This window comes from Mytilus edulis, chromosome 6, assembly GCF_963676685.1.
Source record: "Mytilus edulis chromosome 6, xbMytEdul2.2, whole genome shotgun sequence".
NCBI lineage: Eukaryota > Metazoa > Mollusca > Bivalvia > Mytilida > Mytilidae > Mytilus > Mytilus edulis.
Genome location: NC_092349.1, coordinates 93,302,743 through 93,329,034, shown reverse-complemented (window position 1 = coordinate 93,329,034; position 26,292 = coordinate 93,302,743). Strand labels below are relative to the sequence as shown.

General features: G+C 32.3%; 1 protein-coding gene across 1 annotated transcript in view; it reads left to right on the top strand.

Annotated features, from left to right (window-relative positions):
- The window catches only part of LOC139528919 (uncharacterized), a 178,914-nt gene that overhangs the window by 72,974 nt on the left and 79,648 nt on the right, over positions 1-26,292 (top strand). Inside the window, exons 13-14 of the mRNA XM_071325156.1 lie at positions 6,477-6,707; positions 17,135-17,809. Of these exons, the coding sequence (XP_071181257.1) occupies positions 6,477-6,707; positions 17,135-17,809 (906 nt within the window). The remainder of the gene's footprint in view (positions 1-6,476; positions 6,708-17,134; positions 17,810-26,292) is intronic.

Sequence of the window (26,292 nt, the reverse complement as noted above, 5' to 3'; positions counted from 1 at the left end):
GGAACAGATCCGATATCATTTGAGAAACTGTTATTCCATAACAGCCAATCAAATCGTGATGGCGTATGTCAAATGTACGAAGGGATGATTTCAACATTTCCATTTGAAACTCTAGGTTTGATATCTTCCTTGTGAGCAGCAACCCTCTATCAAGAAAATCATGATAGGAAATGCAAGCACATGAATATCGTGTCTACTGGGAGATATATATCCCGCATGCAGTTGCTGCTGGAATGTTGCTACTTAGAAATGGAAAGTTTACAATTGGAAAAATGAAATAATCTCTTTTGTCGTTAAGTTTTGTTATCAACCGACCCGTATTGTCAATTTCTAGATATAAGTCAAGATATGAGATATAAAACGAATCTAATCAAATATATTTTCATCTGATATTGAACGGAAGATGTTGGCCTTTATGTATTATAAATTACGATGTTTTGAAAATGCTTATTAAACAGCCAAATGGATGCACAAAAGTGAAAGTATGAATCAGAGATCCGATTGAATACACTTATCTATCCAATCTTATTTTGTAACATTGGTTTCAAATATGACCAACTTTTTATCCAAAATCACCAGCACCGTATCAGGACCCACCAGCAATATGACAGGACCCACCAGCACAGTATCAGGAAATCAATAAACTGATAAAATGCAAAATTTTGATTTATTTCACGTTTTTTCACAAAATAATTTTGTCGTGTGGATTTCGATATGGAAAGCGGACTCCAGGAGCATTTTTGTTTTATTTTTTCAGTTCTTGATTTTCTGAAAGTGAGCATTTTTGTGTTACGCTCACTGAAACATTTTAGAGGGTAAAATTTTTAATGGTTTGCCTATAAGAAAGAAAATTAAAAAGTCTACACTGTTTTCTCCATTCTTTATGAGAAAAAACGTCAAAGATCATAATTTTCGTCTTTTTTTTTTACATATTATCGATGATCAGGACCGAAACACCAGCACAGAACGTTTTCTCGCAGGACAACCTTACCCACCGTGTATGTGGTATGGGCTTTGCTTATTGTTGAATGCCGTATATTGACCAATAGCTGTTCACTTCAGTTTCATTTGGTTTTTCTTGTTGAGAGTTTATACCACATCTTCTGTTTTATATTGAATCGGGACAAGTTACAACAACTGTTGACTTAAATAAATATGTCGATATGTTTTCAATTTATCGTTTATTTAATAGTGTTAATTCATTGAATGTAACTACTTCGGGTTATTTTGATTGTTTGATATGTTACGTTGGGGTTGATTTAGTTAGTTATCAGATTTTTTGCCTTCCGAAATGACAAATTTTCCTACACAGTGTTGAAAGTAAAAAATAAAGCATAAATGAAGAACTCCAAGGTAAACTAAATACGGAAAAATCCCAATAACATAACACAATGCATATTTAAAATCTCAAACATTTCTAACGGATGAAAAACTGGTTTTGTAGCTTGCTAAACCTCTCACTTTAATGATAGTCGGATAGAATTCTATCATTCTGATAACAGAGTATAACTCAAACGCAGCCTTTGTGTCATCATAATCATCGACTCAAAGTTTATTCAGAGAGATGTTTCACTCACCGTTTGGAGTTCAAATAGTTATAGCATTGCCTTTCCATAACATCATTGTTAACATTGTTTGACAAGTATTGTAAAATAATTTTAAAAAGTTCGAGATTGCGTGTTATTTTTTAAATCCTCTGATGTTTGTTGTTGATGGAATATTTTCGTGTTTGTTCTGAAATTTGCATTTTGTGTCGATTTTTATTTGTTTGCGCATTTCTTTGTTATGCATATTATTTGATATATAGGAAGATGTGGTATGTGTGCCAATGAGACAACTCTCCATCCAAGTAACAATTATAAGAGTAAACCATTATAGGTCAAGGTATGGCCTTCAACACGAAGCCTTGACTCACATCAAACAACAAGCATGTTTATGGTGTATTGCTATAGATATTTTTTAACAGCGTCATAAAGTTGGAGATTTGGTATGCCATTCAACCAGGTTTAACCACCAGTATTCTCTTAAAATGTCCTGTACTAAGTCAGACATATTGCAGTTTAATCAAATAGTTCGTTTCTATGTGTGTTAGCATTTGTTTTGTTGAATTTTGGTGTTTCTGTTGTTCCATTGTTTACCTCATTGTTAATTTGTTTCCTTTGATAACTATTTACACCACTAGGTCGATGCCACTGTTGATGCAATTTTCGTCCTCGAGGGTTTCACCAGCCCAGTAGTCAACACTTCACTGATGATTCTTACAGTACTTGCAACGATCGATCAGTACATTAATTTTATGCACGGATCGAACGGATACGTATATAATTAAAATTCTTATGCAAACCGAACTCCACCGTGTTAACATTCGATGAACGCGGACCTCTACAAAGACACCTTTATTCGTTAATTTATTATCAACTTAGTTGCAATAACAAATAAAAAATAAAAAATAACTTTTCATTTACATTTTTTGTATCATATGTATTCCTTCATTTTTTTTTATTGAAATTTTAGTTAAATAATAACAAAAGTGCAGAATAACGATATCCTCAGAATATTATTGTACCACTTATAAGAGGTAAAATGTTTTCGTTTAAGATAAGTCCTCTATTTAGCAATTGTATGTCAATAGAGGATGAAAGTAAAAATATTATAAATTAAAGATGCGTGTAAAAATGTTGTTTTAATTATTGTTTTTAATTAACTTTATTTCTTCTTTCGATAAAAAGTAATACTATTTTATTTGTAATTTGTAATTTGTTATTTTAAAGGCCTCAAGATAAGTCTTAAGTCTTTTCTTATAAACTTTTTTTAATAGATTGCAGTTATATCTTTATTTCAATGCAAATTATAAACCGCTGTCTGATTTTAGTATTTTTTGTACATCAGGATTGATTTCTTTTCATAGAATAAGATGACTTTCAGGGAAAAGATACTAAAATCTGTACGCGTTGCCTAAAATGCAAATATTTCTGCTCATATTTGAAATAATGCAACATCGATTACAAACAGTCATTAAAAATGCCTTTTGATTAGTTATTTTGTATCAAATGTGAATATTTGAAGGATAAATATGCATAAACTATAATTTTTGTTGAACAAGAAAGCATTAATAATTTCTTCATTTTAATGGAAATCATTGACCGCCATTGGATTTTTGTACTTTTATAGTTAAGAATTGGTTGTTTTTCATTAAAATAACAGATTATTGAAGAAAATAAGCTAAAATAATATTTGCATTGTATAAAATTGTCAAAATTGTTTTTCTTTTGCTAGAAAAGTATGCTACTTTATTTGTAATTTATTATTGTAAATGCCTCAAGATAAGTCTTATATTAGTTTAAGATAATTTCAGTATTAAAATACTCAAACTTATTATTTATAAATTATTGTTGATTAAAAAAGCAATTATTGCCTTATTTTAATATAAATCATTAACCGCCATAAGATTACAGTACTTTTTGTACATCAGGATTGGTTGTTTTTCAAACAAATATGCTAGGTTTTAGGAAAAAGATACTAAATTTGTGTACGCATTGCCCAAAAAGCAAACATTTCTTCTCATATTTGAAATAATGCAACATCAATTGTAATCAGTCATTAAAAATGCCATTTGATAAGTTAGTTTGTATTAAATGTGAATGTTAAATGATAAATATGCATAAACTTTTGTTTTTGTTGAACAAGAATGCAATTATTATTTCATTTTAATGGAAATCATTGACCGCCATTGGATTTTTCTACTTTTAATAGTTTAAGGATTGGTTGCTTTTCATAAAAAATAAGTATTATCTGAGAAAATATGCTAAAATGTTGTTTTCGCATATTTAAAATTGTCAACATTATTCTTCTTTTGGTAAAACATTATGCTATTTTATTTGTAATTTTTATTTTAAAGGACTCAAGAGAAGTCTTATCTAAAATTTAGGTGAAATTAGAACTAAAATACTGAAACTTTAGTTTTTGCGGAATAAGAATGCAACTATTGCCTTATATTAATACAATTATAAATCGCCATAAGATTTCAGTACTTTTTGTACATCAGAATTGGACGTTATTCACAAAATATACTAGATGTTAGGGAAAGGATAAAAAAAATTGTATGTGTTGCCTAAAATGCAAATATTTCTTCTCATATCTGACATAATGCAATATCAATTACAATATTTTGGCCACGAGCATCACTGAAGAAACATGTATTGTCGAAATGCGCATCTGGTGCAAGAAAATTTTTACCGTTAATTTTATTACAAACAGTCATTAAAAATGCCTCTTGGTAAGTTGTTTTGTATCAAATATGAATATTTGAAGGATAAATATGCATGAACTTTTGTTTTTGTTGAACAAGAATGCAATTATTTCTTCATTTTCATGGAAATCATTAACAACCATTGAATTTTTCTACTTTTGATAGTTTAGGATTGGCTGCATTATATAAAAATAAAAGATTGCCTGAGAGAATATACTAAAAAGTTGTTCGCATTGTATACAACTGTGATTTTTTTTTATTTTTTTTTGGTAAAAAATTGTGCTATTTCATTTGTAATTTTTTTTTAAAGGCCTCAAGATAAGTCTTTATCTAGAATTTAGATAAAATCAGAATCAAAATACTCAAACTTTTAATTTTGTGAAATAAGAATGCAGTTATTGCCTTATTTTAATATAAATCATTAACCGCCATAATATTTCAGTACTTTTTGTACATCAGGATTGGCTGGTTTTTTTTTAAATATGCTAGATTTTAGGGAAAAGATACTAAATTTTTGTACGTGTTGCCAAAAAACGCAAATATTTCTTCTCATATTTGAAATAATGCAACATCATCTGCAATCAATCATTAAAAATGCCTTTGATAAGTATTCTGTATTAAATGTGAATATTTGAATGATAAATATGCATAAACTTTTGTTTTGTTGAATAAGACTGCATGCCCGCCATTGGATTTTTGTACTTTTTATAGTTTAAGATTTGTAATTTTTAATTACGGCAAGAGAATATCAGAAAAAAATATACTGGAATGTTCTTCGATTTGTTTAAAATAAGATTTCTTATCCTTTCAAAGATAATGCAGCAAGTTTTGTTTGTAATATGTTATTTAATGGCCTCGCTTGAAATATGATTATTTTTACAGAATTTAGAGATGATAAGGATACAAAACTTTAAAATATTAAAAGATCATACACCAACATTTTTAATAACTGATCATTTATTCATTTTCCAAGAGTATTTACGGAAAATAAATCAAAATCGCAATATAAACACCCTTTCTAGATTTATCCGGGTTTAAAAATATATAGCATAAATGAAAACGAAAATGACCATCCTGTTATGATAATATTCTGCATATTTCTTCATTTAGATTCATTAGACCTTGCTGAATATTTTAATAAAATAGATGTTGATCAGTTGTACTTGAACGTTTCGTACTTTACATGTCGCCATGGTATGTATGTATGTATGTATGTATGTTGTATGTATGTACTTCGAGATTCCACCAGTATAGACGCACTCCTTGATTGACTGAAAGGGTACAGCGGATCCATATACACTCACTAAGGATTAATGGAGATGTGTTCTTTACAATATTAACCCTCCACCAGAACAATCCCCATCCCAACACCGCCCAAGGGAGCATGTAGGACACCGGGAAGTCTGTTGTTAAGGTGGATGAAGCCGAAGTACGCGGAGACAACCACCGGGCTTCTCGACGAGAACAGACAATCCGAAGACATTTCAGAAGATTGATCTCCAGGTCAAGCTGGGAACATCTTTTACCTACCGAGGCCCCCGATATATTATTTATATAATAAAACGAAACTAAGATTTCGTAATTTGAATTATCATGTGACTAAGTAGAGTTCAATCCGTCAGAAAGGTCGATCGGTCCTATCAGTCCGATCAGTCAATGACTTTTACTATAAGTCTGACGGATTGTTGACGTGAGTTTGACGCAAACTTGACTGATCGGTGACTGATCGATGACCGCTGATTGATCGATAAAACAGTAACGTCTATGGTTGCAAGTACTGTACGTAGACGAAACACGCATCTGGCGTATTAAATAATAAGCCTGGAACCTTTGATAACTATTTCCATTGATCCTGATTTGTAAGGCAAATTCTTTTTTTTTTTGTCAATCGATTTGTGACTTTTTTGTATGAACACTGGTATACAACTGTTGCCTTTATGTAATACCTTTGATTGAGATAGATATAGAAAGATGTGGTATGAGTGCCATTGAGATGAAGATTTATTTAGAATTTGCCCTCTATGAAAATAGGAAAAAAGAATTTAAAAACTGCCGTTTTAATTCTTAAATAATCACAGTGTGAAAATTCCGCTGAAAAGAGATTTGATTTGTAATATAATTTTAAAACTGGTTAAGTCATCCAAAATAAGTTATAAATCTAAATGTTAAACTTACTTCTATAGTTATTCCTTAATTTGATAGGATTTTGTTATCTTTTTTGTTTTAGAAATTCCAAGTGTGGAAGAAAATAATAGATACATGGATGCATTAGAAGTTGGAAAAGAACATCGACAATATGTCAGAATTCAAGTAATTGGGAAACATAGGGTTGGAAAGACAACTCTAGTTCGTAAATTACTTGAAGACAAACAAACTGAGAAAGTATCCAGCACTGATGGAATTGAAATTCATCAAAAATGCAAGATTAAGCAAGATGGAACATGGATTATTTGTGATGGTGAGATATTTTTTTCTTATTCTCACCTGTAAATCTAATCAAATGATAGTCAGTGTTGTTTATTGAATTTGAAACTGATAATTTGCAATAAAAAGTACCCCATGATTTCATTTTGCCTAAATAATGGCAGTAAATTTACAATCTATGAGGGTTTTTTTTACATAAAAAGTAAAAAAAAACAAATAATATCATGTATATAAACCTTTCAAATCGATTATTCAAATGGTTTATTTTAATATGATTTTCGTGAATCGATTTGCGCTGCCAATTATATATATACACCAATACCATCACGTCAAGGGGAAATTAACAACTACCTAAACCAATATTTACTGTACGGCCTCTTTAATCCGCTATCATCTGTGAAACGGATATTCCATAACGGTCAAACAACACGTGATGGCGTCAACGAAAATTACGAGGGGATGATTTCACCTTTAAATTTGAATCTCTTGGTTTAATAGCTTCTGTATGAGCAGCACTCCTCTATCAAGAACATCATGATAGGAAATCCTTTCAATTGGGAGATATAAAAAAAAAGTAGGAGGGGGTTATGTTTTTTGTCTGAGTCAGATTTTTTTTCTTAGTTTTTCGACGCTTCATGTATCAATCAAATCATTTTTTTTAAATATTTTATCACCAGAAGGTAAAAGGAAAATCTTAGTTCAGAATTTTTTGTTTTTAAAGTTATATGAAACGAGTGACTGGTGAAAAATAATGTTTATCCAATTCTTGAATCAATGCATGTACATATCAAAAACTTAGTCCTCTGTGCACGATTTTATCATTTTTTTACGCAAATATATCGTATAATCGTCAATTTTTTTTTCTCTGTCTGTTTTGGTTAACAAATATGGCTGCTCATTAAATGCCGTGTTTTGAAGCCGAAGTTTAACGATTGTCGCCTTATAGTAGAACGTTCCACACGCTGTTCCTACAACACCTAGGATTTAAAACAGAATCTTCGAAATTTCCTCCGCAAAACAAAATAAAAATGTTAGCAAACAAAAACCACTATTAAACAAATTCAATATATGTTTTAAATTATGTTTTTATAGCTCTTGGTCATATACTAAGTAACATCTAGCCGATATTTTGCAAAATTTCATTTGACTCGGTGGCTGCATATTAAGCTGGAATAAAAAAAAATGTCCAATTACCGACGTTTTTTTGGAAACTTAACGATTATAAGTAGATATAATAGCGGAAAATGATTAAAAAGAGTAAGACAATAATAACATCTACCAAAAGTACAAACATTAACCTCATTGTTTATGTGTTCAAATATTGCAGATTTTATAAAATCTTCTCTACACAGTCGTTTTTCAAGCGGCAGCCATTTGTCCTAGTTGATATTTCATTTTTCAAAGCAGTTTACGCGTATTTTTTAATTGATATTTCAATAAGTTATTTATAATTGATCAAAACAAAAGTTAGATACACGAAGAGTCCAAAATGCCAAGATTCTTTTCTTATAAACTACATATTTGAATCTTAAAGGAATAATTTGCTTCAACACATTAAAAAACGGTAGCCATTTTGTCCAAACGTCTGAAAACGTCGAAAAATTCCGAAAAAACGCTAATTTCCAACGTTACATGTGCAAAAGTTTCAATTAAATGTTCATGATAATTAAAAACAAATCGTGTGGTGAAATTTGGAAAAAATATGTTTATGGCTGCCGAAAAAAAAGAATAGTACATGTTGCTATAGACTCCGGCAGAGAAATATAGATTCGACACAGGTTAATTTTGCAATTTTTATTAATCGTTTATAGATTTTAACGATTTATTAAAAAGAATGGTGAAATGGAAAAACAATTCTTATTACATGAACTTCGTTCAACTTTTGCAAAGACAAATTGGAAACACCAAGACAGTCCTCAAAATGTAAAATGCGAGTTTTAATTTATGTTGCGGAAGTACTACGAACTAGATAATTTTAAATGGCGTAGTCCCCAATATTTAAAGACTTAATACAAGTCCACGGAATGTTTCACTTCGCAATTTGTCCTGCTTTTCATGTTATAACTGTCGTGATGAAAGAAATTCCTGTACTAGCGAAGCCGACACTTTTCGTCAATATAAACTTTTGCAAGAAATTGAGGTAATTGAAAGACTTATCCCAAACAGCGACGAAAACCGTTTAATTGAATTAATAAAACCCGGGATTGTATTAGCCTTTTTTACAGACAAATCAGGAGTAGACTTCTATATTTTGAAATGTATATCAGAAGTTAAACAAGTTAAGCAAGCACCTTTAGATGACTTGGGAAATAATTCTCGAGCCAAGGTTCAAGTAATTGAAGGGGTGCATTTCGACAAATTACATGCCAGGGAAAATACAATTTTATTCTATTCAAATTAACCAAGGGTAAAAATGTTTTGATTTACTTGCAGAGTGTCAGATATATATGTGTTGGGGTTGAATTAAGATATAGAAATTTTACAATGACAGATGATATACACCATGAAAGTTAAACATCCTATCTTATCGGGGCCTATTATAGCTGACTATGCGGTATGGGCTTTGCTCATTGTTGAAGGAAGTATGGTGACCTATAGTTGTTATTGTCTGTGTCATTTTGGTCTTTTGTGGATAGTTGTCTCATTGGCAATAATACCACATCTTCTTTTTTATATGATAAAAGTTTTGAACATCTAAATTTTTTTTTTATGGAAAACCGTATACATGTACTTCCGTCCCATTTTGTCTTCCTACATTACTTGCGACAGTACTGCATTTATAGGTGAAATAACTTCAAGGGTTAACATTATTAAATTTATTTCCACAACTTGAGGTAATTTATGATCAAATGATATCACAAAAAGAACAGAACCAGAATCAACCAACAACATATATAAAAAACCGAACAAAACTTGCAAAAATTAATCGAAGTCAAAAACCCACTTTGACGCAGCATTTTTATTGTAACGTCGTGTTGTAGGAACATCGTGCACAACGTTTAAACAATCAACAACAGGCATGGGTATTGAGCACGTGTTTAACATGTACAAACAGATTATTGTTTTATTTTGATGACAGATCCATGCGTATTGCGATCACCGAATTTTTACGAGGAGGGTCACGCTTAGGTCAGTATGCATACGGAAAAGATGTCGGCGAATTACTTCCTGGAAGCAAGCAATTAAAAATAAGTAAACTTCTTCTAAATGTGGACAAATTAAAGAATTTTCCTCAGAAAAAAGTATGCATATATTTTTTAATTTGAGGTTTTATATGACTTTGATTAACTGTTTTCCCCGTCAAATTGGGAATCAGAATATTTTTGTAGGAAAAACTCATGACCCCCTAGAGGTTTAATGCTCGTTTTCTTTTCACTCAAAGCAAAAACTAAAAGCTTTGGGTGTTTTGGAAAATTAAATCGTCTCTCTCTTTATCTGACTTAATTTTATATTATAGATCAACTAATTATATACATGTAGATCGTTTTGTTCATTTGAATACACATTTTAACACCTAAATATATATCAAGAAAATAAAACTACAATTTAAAATCATATATATTGTTGATTTCATAATGACGATTAAACAGTAAACATGTTTGGAAAATGGACGCATAGTGGTTAATCAACGTCCAGTGGCTAATATTTCATGAATTTTCAGGACCATAACGCAATTTTTCGCTAATATAACGGTTCCATAGGATAACCTTACTTCGGTATATGGGCACATCAAATGATGAAAATAAATAATACACATGGAGAGGTTGTGATTCGCAAGTAATTAAACGAGCACAAGCAAATGGCCAAGTATGGAGGTGATCTTTTTTCCCCTTCATTTTATCATTTGAGGTGTTCCAATTATTGAATTAAGGAAGTATTTGTATCATTTATTCTTATCTTATTTTTTACTAATGGAAGTGGACAATCTATTTGCTTTGGTATTTTCTTAGGTTAAATAATGCAACTTTTATTTTTTTTCTTTGAAAAGTTTAAGAGGAGGGGATAGCAGTACTTTTGCTTTTATTTTTTATTGGTATTTTTTTGGCTACCCTATATTTATGATATTTTGTAGAGTTATTTTCTTGGTTACACGCCATTATTCCGACAACCCATTAGTCCGACAGCCCATTGGTCCGACAACCTATTGGTCCGACAACCCATTAGTCCGACAACCCAATATTCCGACAACTCATTGCTCCGACAGCCAAATAATCCGACAACCCATTAGTCCGACACTTATCAAGTATCAGGGTATCAAGGTAAAATAAAATGTTAATGTCTGTTTGTATTATTACGTATATGTTATAACATATTCTAGGAAATAACTCCGTATATATTACATACAAGTAGTTCGAATACTTTCTATATACTCAATTCGAAATCTGTATATACATGTAGTATAGAACAGAATAGAATATTTCATTTTCAAAATTAAAGGGTCTATAAAGAGAGCATATAAATCAAGAACAACAAGTGAAAGTGCGAACTACTGCTCAATGATGATACACCCGCAAAACTATTTCAAATATTTGTTTCGGTATTAACAGGAACTTGTTCGAATTATGAATCTCAGAAAAGCACCATATGTGTATAGAGTAATAACTTTCCCACCTTTTCGTATATACATAATCGTTTAATATGTATTTACAGGGAAAACGGTACTATTTATTCTGCCATAGGCGACAATGTTAACATTTTCTAAATTTACCACTTTTTAAGATAAAAACCTGGATAAAACAGTTATATGTTGTGTTAGTACTTTATTACTCTGTTTTAAAAATTAAAGCCAAATAGTATCATGACCAACTTCCAACGGAGCTTGTTTATGTTATCCATGCCCACCGTCATTTTGCACCAAATTTATGAAATTTTGCAAGTCTTTTCAAAAATTCTCTAGAAAATATTTCAAAAGGTTTTAAAATTTATATTGTTAAATATACACACTGCAGTTATTCATAGATAAATAAAAAATATTTTGTACCCTTACATCCAATCACAGCGCTCCTAATTTGACATCCTTCACCTGCCTTGGGTACACAAAAGGCCAACCTAATGCTGGGAAAATTAAATACTACCGTTTTCCCTATACTGTGACATAAAGATATAAAGAATTCTTATGACATTATTAATGCAATACTGGGCTATTTTGAAAACCTTGGCTATAATAAATACTTGTATGTCCCCAGTACTTAAAGAAACATAGATCATTTTATGTCCCCACCCCTACATGCTGGTTTACCTCATTCTCTACTTCTTTCAGAAAAGCCTTAATAAACAACCTGTATCCAATCATATCTTATCTTATTTAAAAAGAATGATAAATAGTTCCATTTGAACAGATAAAATGGACAGTTCCATTCAATTTGTATTCATTTTATCAAAAATTTACAAGAAATGCACAAATTCAAGATTTTTCATACTAATCTCCATTCCATGCTTTAGTATATGCCATATTGTGGTTAAAGGTTACAATACACCATTAGATTTTATGGGCGCAGCCATTTTATGAGCATAACATGGTATTCAGAATTAAGAGTATGACTTATCCTGATTGGTCATTATGTGCGCCCGTTGTTTTTTATTATTAGAGACTTCGTGCACTCTGCTTTATACAAAAGGCAAAATAAAAATTATTCCGTAGCCCTAAAGGCACTGAGATGACTTTTCAACGCTAGGACAAGACACGTATTTTTAAGGGTAAAATTGATAGGCATGGGAGATAAGTACAAAAAACGCTAAGAAAAGCAACGCGAACCTATATTTTTTGGACCAAAAAATACTGTCATAATAACTTTTCTTTGATTCTAGCAAGGTTTCGTTAAGAAAATCAACTTTCTAAAGTCTGTATCTCGAAAAAGGCTACCATTGTCGCCTATGGGGAAATTAATTGTTTATTTAAATCTAAAATTTTTAGAGCTTGTTATAAAACCTATTATTCTGTCTTGAGATGATGAAAACAAAGGTATTAGACACTTTAAACATTAAATATGCAAACTACATGTACTCAGCTGTAAAGTTGCCTTTGTTGCCTGTATTAATCAATGAAAAAGCTGAATTATATCCCTTGGGAGTATTAATTTCCATCAAAAGTCCTTTCAAACAGTAGGAAATGAAAAATTATTTATGTCTGATATAATAAAAGAAAGAAACTACAAAATGAACACTTTTGAAATATTTGCTGCATGCATTATCAAGAATGTGAACAATTCTTTACACAGGAGAGTATAAATTCTATGTAAATTTAGCCTCAAGTGGGCCTCTTTTTTCTTAGATGAACAATTCTAACACTGAAAATGCTTTCAATGTGACCAAATATTGCCTAATTCCATAAACAGTACAAACTAAACCAGACAATTTCCCATTTTAATAGCTTATGTTTACAGAAATACCCAAGTTATACATTTAGGGAATTACGCAGCAAAAAAGGCAAACATTTCAGTAAAAAATATTTGTCGCGACTTGAATTCTGGTGTTTCCAATTGAAAAAATCATTGCGAAAGGTGAAATCAAATACAAAAGAACTATAATATGGTGCATTTTACACAATATAGTTAATATTGACATCCTAGAATAAAGTTTTATATCATTACCAATCAATTTGATCTATTATGATGACTCAGCACTTTTCTCAACACAGTATTGTTCTCAGTGAAAAATTTCTATTATTTGTGATAAAAATCAAATGTACTAATCAAAAGCTTCAAAATAGTATGAAAGAATTGAAGTTTGAGCGACTTTGATTTCCCTTGCTCTCTTCAGTATAGGGAAAACGGTACTATTTATTCTGCCATAGGCGACAATGTTAACGTTTTCTAAATTTACCACTTTTTAAGATAAAAACCTGGATAAAACAGTTATATGTTGTGTTAGTACTTTATTACTCTGTTTTAAAAATTAAAGCCAAATAGTATCATGACCAACTTCCAACGGAGCTTGTTTATGTTATCCATGCCCACCGTCATTTTGCACCAAATTTATGAAATTTTGCAAGTCTTTTCGAATAATTCTCTAGAAAATATTTCAATAGGTTTTAAAATTTATATTGTTAAATATACACACTGCAGTTATTCATAGATAAATAAAAAATATTTTGTACCCTTACATCCAATCACAGCGCTCCTAATTTGACTTCCTTCACCTGCCTTTTCTTCTTTTCTTCGTAAATTCCTCCGCAACGGAGCACCCGTGTCACACGGTAGTAAAATATAGTTCTAACATTAAAAGAGGAGGAGGTGAAGGGATATATTTACAGGCCATTATTTATCTTTATTAGTAAACTTTAAAACACTAAAAAACAAAGCATTTGCTATGTTAAGAAAGTTTTAAAAAGGATGTTGATAAAAATAAGTACGATTGGTGCTCAAGAATTTACAGTGATTATGTTTACCTAATGCTGGGAAAATTAAATACTACCGTTTTCCCTACAGACTGAATGGGAAAAAAACGGATAACAAAACTATTTCCGTTTGAAAAAAACGGATAACAAAACTATTTCCGTTTGAAAAAAACTTCGAAACCAGTAACAAAAACCCGGAATAATGACGTAACAATATTATTTGCATACTGCATTATACGCAAATACACACTATACAGAATTTTAATTACTTGTATATATGAAGTATTCGAATTATGTTATACAGGAAATTATTTGTATAGATTCTCATCAAACTATTTTCAACACATTTGGTGGGGTCAGCATATGATTTACTTTATACAATGCAGAATCTATTCTGTGTATTAAGTCTTAGATGCATGATTTTTTATAAGTTGTTAGAGGCTTTGAACTAGGTGTCAAAATACTGCGACTACTCTCAGATCTGTACCTAGTGTCTATTTGTTGTTAGGATGTAGAAGTACCCGGCAACGTCCATTTGTTATTTTTTCCATCTGATGAGTTAAGCCTTTTTCCACTGATTTTTATAGTTCGTTCTTTTGATGTACCGTTATACTGTCCCAGGTTAGGAGAGGATGGGATCCCGCTAACATGTTTAACCCCGCCATATTATGTATGTATGTGCCTGTCCCAAGTCAGGAGCCTGTTATTCGGTGGTTTTCGTTTGTTTATGCTTTACCTTTTTGTTTTCCGTTCTTTTTTTGTACATAAATAAGGCCGGTAGTTTTCCCGTTTAAATTGATTTGCATTGTTATTTCGGGTTCTTTTATAGCTGACTATGCGGTATGACCCTTTGCTCATTGTTGAAGGCCATACAGTGACCTATAGTTGTTAATTTGTGTGTCATTTTGGTCTATGGTGGAGAGTTGTCTCATTTGCAGTCATACCACATCTTCTTTTTTATATTGAATATTGTGTGATTGTTATATGAGGGGGTCTACTATGGCCAAATCCGCGAGAAAAGAATGTCACTCATATAGTCTAAGATACTAGTACATGATTTTTATTAGTAGTTATTGGCTTTGAACTAGCTGTTAATAACTGCGAATAGTCTCAGACCTGTACTGTACTTTGTGTTTTTGTTGTTGTGAGGGATGTATAAATACCCTGTCACGTAAGTGTGACAAGTTTGTGTGCTTCGCATCGATCTGATGAGTTGATCGCCCTTTTCGACTAATATTAATACCGCCACATTCTTAATGTGCCTGTCCAAAGTCAGTAGCTGGTAGGTTAGCGGTTGTCGTTGGTTCGTCTCTGTGATATTTGTTTAACCTAAATAGTTTTGTGGTAATTCATCAGTCCTGCCCCTCCCGAATCATCATAAAAAAGGCCTATTTTTCTAGATTTAAAAATAAGCTCGCGATATAAAATTGGTACCCCTGCAAATAAATTGAGTGTCATTTTCAGATTATGTCTGATCGATCATTAGTAGGAGCGCTGTATATTTCATGGATTCATATTCCCAAACATGATATTTATAAAATCGCACGGGTGCATGTCTTGGTAGAAGCTGGAATTACTAATCTTTTCGAGGCACATATTTCATCCGATATGTTATCTTATTTTTTAGAACATACTTTTGTATTTTTCTCTTTATTTTCTCATTATGACTGACGCTACAATACTCGCTAATTTCCGCGACAAAATTCATTCAAATAAAACTGTCTTCCGACCAACGAGGGCGGGTAGTGTTATCTAACTCTAATTCAAGTATGTAGTTTATAGTGGTGAAACTTCAATCCCCCCCTCCAATACACGAAAGGGGCAAACAGAAGATCTAGTAAAAAGGATATAAATCTAGACAAAAAAAACAGCGAACTAGAACAGCACAGAATAACATTGGACACACAAACGCCGAAATATAAAGACAAATAAATTACCCACACCCGTAAAACGAAAGAGGAACAAGAGACTGAGAAGTTGCAATAAGTATGTGTATCAACTAAGACAAATATCCCGCATGCGAGGAATAGTGGGCTGTCGGGGTAATTGGCTGTCGGAATAATGGTTGTCGGACTGATGGGATGTCACCATTTTCTATGACCTGGTGGTCAATGCTCTTTATCCCCTTCAAATAGCAGCTAGGGAAATCTAATACAAATTGTATAGGAATATGAACTCATGTATTAATAAAATTTAATTCACATAGAAATAAACATCAATTTGAATGTCACGTCTTTAAAAAATAAAAGAGTTTCTAAAGAAAACCAATTATACTCCTCTTCTTTACGACTTAATGCTTTATTCATAAGAGACTGATCTCATACAGGAACTTCTTCAGAAGAAAGCAAAGAAGTAAGAAGCATCTATAGATTAACTTACGGCTATAAAGATAATTGTCCTTTACTAAGTAAGTCAAAACTTGCTGACTTTGTTGAGAGCATGCGTTCCATCGAATTTGAGATAAAGGATTTTTAAGTAAGTTTCAAATCTTAATTGAAATGTTTCCAGTATTTTTCTGTACCCCGTCATTCAATGAATTGTTTAAATTAATGTCATATCAGTTTGTTGTGTAAATGTGATTAATGTAAACACGTCATTTACACATCATTTCGAAATGCTCTTCAACTTTATTCTCGTTTGATTTTCTAAATACGATCCCAAGTAATAACGCTGTTATTATGTAGTTATCGTTTGTTGCTGTGTGACAATTTAGTTTTTTGTTCATTGTTTTGTACATAAATTAGAGCGTATGTTTTCTCGTTTGAATGATTTACATTTATCACATGGGGACCTTTTATAGCTGACTATGCGGTATGGTTTGTGTTCATTGTTGAAGGCCGTACGGTGACCTATAGTCCGTAGTGTCTGTTTCATTTAGTCTCTATTGAAAAGATATCCTTTTACATCAATCATACCATATCTCCTCGTCTGTATATATACACAATGGACAAGGAAATAATATGACCCGTATGCACTTTATTGGTTAGAGTTAAATGAAACTCTACAATAATCGTTCTAAGCAGCGTAGTTTCATTAAAATATGTTTTATGAGAATGCTTAAAATGAAATTTTAAAATTCAAAAACTTATTTAAGAATTGGATCCCTTTATATTGTTGTTTTTTAGCTGAACTTGAAAGGGATAAAATCAAAGAGAGGATATTACATACGGTGTGGAAGGATCAGACACAAGAAGGCGAACAAGCGGACTCAAATGAACGTGGTCATACATTTGAATCAGAAAGTACGCAAAATATGCGGGGTCAAAGTCGGTATGAAGATTTTGAGAGTATGCCAAGTCAACCTGACGAGATGAAACCTACAATATCTATAGAGGATTTCACAGAAACAAATGATCCCATAGTCACAGCTCCAATAGTTGATAATGAATCTAAAAGTATACAAAATTGTTCTGGAGCTTCGAACAACAACTTAGTTGACAAAGAATTACACGAAGCAGAGACTGAACGTATTAGTCCAGACACATCAAACCTTAGAAAACTGGACAAAATAAATAAGACAAAACCTGAACGAATGAATGAGGATCTAAATCTTAAAATGACTGAAGCCATTGTTAAAAACATGGATGCTTTTCTTTCGTATGTAAAAAATAAAAAAGACAAAATGAAATCCGATGGTATGGTAGAATGTGGTATATGGGATTATGCTGGCCAAAGGGACTACTATGCCACACACCAGACATTTTTAACTTCAAAAGCTATCTATCTTCTGGTTGTTGATATAACAGATGGTATAACAACTTTTCAAGATGATATGGATTTTAGTTTCGAATCTATTGGAAGTAAGTTTTTTTTAATGATAATAATCTTAAAAATTATTGAAAGGTAATTCCATCACAGAAAATGCATGAATTACGTAAAGTTCACCATAGAGATATTTTAAATGGTTCAATGAAATTCGTCAACCCTCTCAGACCTCTTTATTATTACTGTTTAATGTTTCGGTAATCTATATTGAAAACAAAATACAATTAACATGTTTTCTTTGTATTTTCTTCACTGATTTTCTGTTATCTGCAATGGTAATTGAGTTATTTTGCTAATTTGAATCTTAGGTTAGCCGTTGAAATTACAATGCAGGATGACATGATGTCATAATAACAAGATTATCTTGTTGATTAATTGTTTATACGGTTGTTTATATTGTTCCTATTTTGCTTGCAGCAAGTGGTGTGTTATATAACTAGTACTAGAACACACCCGTGATATCGCGGGTCCGTGACTGAATTAAAGTATATAACTATGCGCAAGCCTTATTTTAGTATTAGTATTGTCATCTGATAAAGTCATGCCGATTATAAGATACACAGTTTTCTCTGCTTTCAAATCTCTCTGTTTGAACCCGTCGAACTAGAACTTATCAATTATTGGTAATATTAATTATTAGGAAAACAAAAGGTCCTGAAATGGAGTATTTTTTAATCAACAGCATTGTCCTATATTAGTTATAAATAAAATTGAATTCTTTGATTCGCTGTTTTACGTCATGCCCGCTAACAAATTGAAAACTGTACCTACACGCCTTATTTTTAGTCCAGATTTTTAGTATTCGTATTGTTATCTTAGAAAGTCTTACTGATTAAAATACTACAAAAGGTAACAATTTGACAATTTAGTAGTGTCAACCCTGTGATTATGACCCGTGTATATATAGCATATAAATCCTGAATACACCGTTTGGTGGTGCGCCTGTCAGATGCGGAACGTACAGATAAGGTAATAGGTAACAGGTGAATATACAAGTAATAGCTTTTCTAAAAAGCTTGCCGTATTTTAGCTGATTATATTGAGATCAGTGGTTTGAGAGTATGTTATTTTTATGGCACTGGCTACGGTTACATGGAAATGTAACAATAATAAAAATATTATTGTTACATCGGAGACTAATTGCCGGAATGCAAAGTTGGGTAAGGAACCGATTAATTACGAATGTAACAATAATTATTGAGGCTACGGTTACATTGTGTTATAATTACATGAACAACAGCAATGTACGCTAGATTTATTAAATTTAAATCTTCTATGGTTGTGTTGCTTAATTCTTTCCTATGTACTAAATAATACTTGTAATAATGATAGATAATAAATATTATTATTCAACAAATGGTGTTTAAATAGTTTTACGTATTAATGGTTTTGATGTTCTTAAAGGTACTACTTCAGATTAGTAGTGCCAAAGGCGAAAAATATTGTTCAATGGTTTTTTGTTGAGAACTTAGGCTGAGAAAAGTGTTTACTTTTGTTCTTCTATTTAACTGCACACCTACTCTTATTACTGTCATTACACTTTGAACAATGGATGAAGAGATTCCTATTACTAATTTTCACGGTCACGTTTGGATGAAAAAATTTAAACTTGGATGCGTTTGAAACGAAACTGAAACAATATCAAGACACAAATTTCATGCAGCTATAGATACGAACGCAGCTCTAAAAAAATTGATACATCAAAAGCAAAGTTTGCTAACTGCTAAGTTGTATACTAAAATCTGAGGTAAATCTAAAATCCGTAATGGACGGCAATGTGATCATATTGATAGACGACATGAAACTAAACCACAGGCTTCCAACCAAAATATTGGATGAGAATATCAACATTGCTAGAGTAAAAAGTATTTCTCACCAGAACCATGGCAAACCGTGATTAAAGGTTGCCTTATCTTCTAAAAGGAATATCGCAGAATGGATTTGCACACTGCGATACAGACGTTCACAATGCTGCATCACTGGTGTGTGATGACTGCTTGGAGTGGTTTCATCAAAAATGTGCTAGACTCTCAAAAATAAAATAAATGTCTTCAACTTTTATTATTTAGTACATTCGTACAGTGCTGTTTTTCGTGTAACAATAACGCTATGTAACCGTAGCCTCAATAGTTATTGTTACATTCGTAATTAATCAGGTCCTTACCCAACCATGCATTCCGGCTTTAGTCTCCAATGTAACAATAATATTTTTATTATTGTTACATTTCCATGTAACCGTAACCAGTGCCTATTTTTATTGGAATATTGCACTCCGAGCAATATGAATGCATAGCCCTTTTTTTCTACTAATTTGTGATTTTAGTTGTATTATTGGTGGACCAGGTTTATATTAATGGAAGGAGACTTTATAAAATGGGGAATGATATTTATAATGAAATGCATACTGTGTCTATAATCAACTTGATAAAAGAGCATATAACCTACATATATAAAAGAAGATGTGGTATGATTGCCAATGAGACAACTATCCACAAAAGACCAAAATGACCCAGACATTAACAACTATAGGTCACCGTACGGCCTTCAACAATGAGCAAATCCCATACCGCTCAGTCAGCTATAATAGGCCCCAATAAGACAATGTAAAACAATTCAAACGAGAAAACTAACGGCCTTATTTATGTAAAAAAATGAACGAAAAAACAAATATGTAACACATAAACAAACGACAACCACTGAATTACAGGCTGCTGACTTGGGATAGGCACATACATTAATAATGTGGCGGGGTTATACATTTTTGCGGGATCCCAACCCTCCCCCTAACCTGGGACAGTGGTATAATAGTACAACATAAGAACGAACTATAAAAATCAATTGAAAAAGGCTTAACTCATCAGATGGACAAAAATACAAGTGGACGTGGCCGGGTATGTACTTTTGAGGATTACTACTTGACAAAATGGACTACTACAGAAGGCCTTTCAAATTTGAGAATGATACATCTTACATGTCTTATACTTACATGTATAGAAGTGATTGATATCTTTAATATCTGACTTTTGTCTTAGAAGATGCAATTAGTTTTGACAGTACAAGTTAAGTGTTGTTATTACTAATTTCCAGATGTAGTAATACTTGAAAAAGATGGTTTTATGGTAATGGGATTTGGAATGAAATATTAACTGCAAATAATTTTCTTCAACATGTTGTCACCGGTCTTATATTTTTTAATATATCACGTTGTGGTTTGTAATCTTGATAAATTTTTTTTTGAAGTTCCAATGGCAGATTCAGGGGGGGGGGGAAGGGTTTGGTCGATCAATGCATTTGAATGGGGACATATAGTTGGACCCCCCCCCCCCCCTTTGTCCTGGGTTGGAACCTCCCTTTTTAAAATGGCTGGATCTGTCCCTGATTTCTGAAGATGAGGGCTTCATATTACTATTAGCCTTTCATAGTGCTTTATATTTGGTTGCACATGTAATCAAGCTTTTGTTACTTTGAATATTTATATTTTCATTTCTGATGGCAACCATTTCATGTAATACATATAGTCAGGATTATTAGTTAGTTTTACTTGTTAATGTTTATTGTCATGATCAGTGGCGGATCCAGAAATTTTCATAAGTGGGGGCCGGTTGACTGCCTACTTAAATCTACCTCTGGTGATTGATATGGACTAAATAGAATTGCTGTTTGGTGTGAACCAGGCTTTGCGTCGAAGACCATACTACAACCTGTAATGGTTTACTTTTATAAATTGTGACTTGGATAGATAGTTGTCTTTGGTACTTCAATATGAGAATCAGTTATATCTATGTACAAGATTGAGAAAAAAATTTTGTAATAAATTTTAAACATATACATATATTTAATTCTGTAATACCTGATAATATTTATCAGTTATTTGTGCTTTTTTCATTTGATGTTTACTCTCTGATAATGTCATTATAATTTGATTGGTTGTCATAAAAAAATTGGGTCAGTTTGCAATTGTCATGTGCGGGTACAACACATCTGGATCTTCTTTCCCCTTTCATTCATAAAATTACGCATGAAATTTATCACAAAAATTCACCAGTTATTTGGTGAATGAAACACTTGTCATATTGTTTTATTTAAAGTCAGAGGCTGAGTTAGAGGGTTTTTCAGGGGGGCCTGGGCTGCCCCTTTTGTTGGAAAAATTTGGTTGTTTATATAGGGAATCACTGGAGCATGACTGGAGCGGGCCTCTTCTTAGGCAGTTAGTGGGCCCCTGCTTATGAAAATTTCTGGATCCACCACTGAAGTTTCAGTAAAGTTAGATTAGCTTTTTTGACATATTATGTTGAAATTTGAACAGAAAATGAATGAAAAACCTAATAAATTTAAAAAATGCACTTTTATTAAAAGCTTTCTTTGCTTATTCACAAGGACGTAACATACATGTATCCTCCATGCTATTCCAATCTGAGTTTTTGTTCATACATAGTCTGGTGCTGTTCCAATGCAAGTAGTCTTCTTTTTCTGTTTCTTGAGAAGTATCTGGTTTACCTGTTCAGTCACTATAAAGTGTTACGATTCATATTTAAACGCAACACATAAATAGTGACGAAAAAGGTACCGCTATCACATGAGAGAAGCTAGTAAAAAGTAAAATGTATACATTTTAAATATTTTAGTGGGAGCATTAAAATGTAGTACATATATACTATAGATAGTTTTTTTATAGACCATAGAACAAATAAGTTTTTTTATAGACCATAGAACAAATAAGCAAACAATTCAAAGGAAATGTACAAAAAAATGTACATGTAAGATGAATAATAAAAAAAGAAGAGCCATGACCAGGGGCCCAAACTTGACAGCATTTGGTGTTGAACAGGTTAAATGTCTGCATTGACAATAAATATAGCCTTTGTTAGAGGTGAGCCAGGTCACCTTTCCCTTAATCAGCCATATTAAAGGTAACCGCATGTTTCTGGGCTGGGTCGAAAAATAAATGAACATGACTTTGAAAAATGCTAAAATTTTAAGATAAAAGAAATACACCAAATTGGGGAGACATCTATTAAAATGTTTGAATATGAAGGTGACAAGAACTAAGCTTTTCAGATAATATACAGACTATTACAGTCAGCCTAAAGACTCTTTGCCTACTGAAATGTTTGCTTACACAGTGCTTTCCTAAAATGATTTAAAATCAGTGTGATAGTTTTCATGAAGAATGCTGAGCGTACAGGTATTAAGACAAAATAAATGTTATGTTACATGTATCTACCCAAATAAGTAAAATATAAAAATTCTTGACTTTTAAACAATGATTAATCTCCTGATTTAATTGACTTATCAGTATGCTTCCATCCACTGATGAAAATTCCATCTGACTTGATTTATTATTAATTATTGTGCTTTGAATACACCTTATTGCTACAAAATGTACATGTCTGCCATTACTAAATGTACATCACAAATGTTCCTAGTCAAATTATTATGACGTCTGGCAAGGCTATTTTAATTTTTTTCTGGGACGCCTTCTTAGGACTGACGTCTGGCAAGGCTATTTTATTATTTTTCTGGGACACCTTCCTGCGAAGTCATAACACAGAAGCCATATTTTAACATGTGGACTTTGAGAGTAAATTTTGGGGGGAACTTTGTGACCTAATTTATAGTAGAGGGGGCCCACTTTAGTCATGCTTCAGTGATTTCCTATATAAGCAAACAAATTTTTTCCTAAAAAGGGGGGGGGGGGCCTAAATCCGCCTCTGCTGATGCCACAATGGAAAAGTAATTGTTGTATCACGTCAATGATTGAAGAGGGACAGATTCTCAGGTCAGCTGGGACAATTAAGGGGGGAGACTTCTCTCGTCATGCTTAAGTGATTCCCTACATAATTAACCAAATAGTAATTATATCATCATGAAAAAATGTACTGATTGTAAGACCTGATGATGTGAATAAATTGAAATCAGACATATCAAATGCAGTTCTCAGTGCTGTTGATACATTTATATCAATGGACAATGACTGCTTATACTATAATAGTCCCAGGTCCAACAACCAAATTTTCCCAGAAAGGGGGGGGGGGGGGGGCCCTCCTGGACCGCCCTCTAAATCTGCCTCTGACAACTCAAAAGAATCATCATGTACGAGTATACATCAAATTGTCTACCCCACAAGCGAACATCTTTTGGGAGCTCGCTGTGTTGCAAGTATTTTGGGTATGAAGGAAATAAGATGCGATCATATAATTTGCTGCCTTCAATAATAATATCATCTGTAGTCGGATCCCTCTATAGTCGAGGACGTTCAGCTAGAGGGGTTAGCCTAGATATACAACTGTATCCAGCTATGTTCGATATAAAGTCGTTCACCTAAGGACATTTTTTTCTTAATTTTTTCTGTACACTTAGCTTTGATTTTTTATTACCATGCATTGTCAAGCTTGGTAACTCATAATTGTTTCTCAGTGATAATAGAATGCACAATACAAAGTAGGCACTGGCTACGGTTACATGGAAATGTAACAATAATAAAAATATTATTGTTACATTGGAGACTAAATGCCGGAATGCATGGTTGGGTAAGGACCTGACTAATTACGAATGTAACAATAACTATTGAGGCTACGGTTACATAGCGTTATTGTTACATGAAAAACAGAAATGTCACTACGATGAGACTTGTAATAGGTACTAAATAATAAAAGTTGAAGACATTTATTTTATATTTACAATACATACAATTATTACATACAATTTCTTTATTTTTTTTATTTACAATGACAGTTTCTACATATCCCGTAAGTGAATTTTGGAGTATGTTTAAGTCCGACACATTTTTGACGAAACCACTCCAATCAGCCATCACCATGATCACACACCAGTGGTGACGCTTTGTGAACGTACGTAGTATAATTCCATTCTGCGATATTCCTTTTAGAAGATAAGGCAACATTTAATGTTTGCCATGGTTCTGGTGAGAAATACTTTTTTACTCTAGCAATGTTGATATTCTTATCCAATATCTTGGTTAGAAGCATGTGATGTAGTTTCATGTCGTCTTTCAATATGATCGCATTGCTGTTCATTACGGATTTTAGGTTTACCTCAGATTTTAGTATCCAACTTAGCAGTTTGTAAACTGTAATTTGCTTTGGATGTATCATTTTTTTTAGAGCTGCGTTCGTATCTATAGCTGTATACAATTTGTGTCTTGATATTGTTTCAGTTTCGTTTCAAACGCATCCCAAGTTTTAATTTTTTCATCCAAAACAAAATTGGTAATAGGAATCTCTTCATCCATTGTTCAAAATAACCCTAACCCTAACCATGATGACAGTAATAAGAGTAGGTGTGCAGTTAAACTATTTAAATACCATTTGTTGAATGATGATATGTATTATTCATCATTATTACAAGTACTATTTAGTACATGTGAAAGAATTAAGCAACACAACTATAGAAGATTTAAATTTAATAAATCTAGCATGCATACATTGCTGTTTTTCATGTAACAATAACACAATGTAACCGTAGCCTCAATAATTATTGTTACATTCGTAATTAATCGGTTCCTTACCCAACTTTGCATTCCGGCAATTAGTCTCCAATGTAACAATAATATTTTTATTATTGTTACATTTCCATGTAACCGTAGCCAGTGCCTACAAAGTATGGGATGTCAACAGTAAACTTGCAAAAGCTGACACTATAGATCACTGTAACCCTTGTCGATAACTATACCGTGATGCTTGGTGAAGGATTCTTTGCACACAAGAAACCATATTGCTCACCTTGTGAGTTTTGTATTCTTCTAATCAGTCAGTTGTTTTTATGGTTTTGTTTATTTACAACAAAAATCAATGAAGCGATGAAAGCGCGGGAAACGAAATGACATCTCCGGTAAATTCCGTGATTTTAATATTTTCTAATCATTATGTACAAGCAATGAAAAATGAATGGTTATTACTTTTATACTTAGTGCATACGTTTTGTGTATGTATTATTTAAAATATATGCTTACGAAGAAAACAAACACTAAAGTATCTCAATCATTCAATCGTTTTAATACACATCATTATAAAGTGTAGATTGTGTGTATTACTGTTCTATTTTTAAAGTAGATCAATGATACATAAATATACAGCCTCGTACCAAAATTGCAACATAATTTCAAGATAACATGATTTTATTATCACAGAATTGTATTGATTTTATTGATTGCACTAAATTGACAGTGCTTCGTTAATAAACATTATAGCTCTTTACGATAGCAAATGAACACTTCATTACAATTTATACCGATGACCTACTATCATGATATTTATCCGACCGCACATACGGACGCGTTGACACATAATGCATACCACTCATTAATAGCCAATCAGACGTTAATATGACCTTCATTTCCCCCAAAATCATTCCGGAAACAGCCACGAAGCAGCCATTAAATAGTATTTATAACCAATGAAATACCATTAACAGATTTACCCGAACCTGACGTCTAGCATCTGACTAATCAGACCGTATCACCATGGTGATACGGTAACTATTGGTATCGATATCGGAC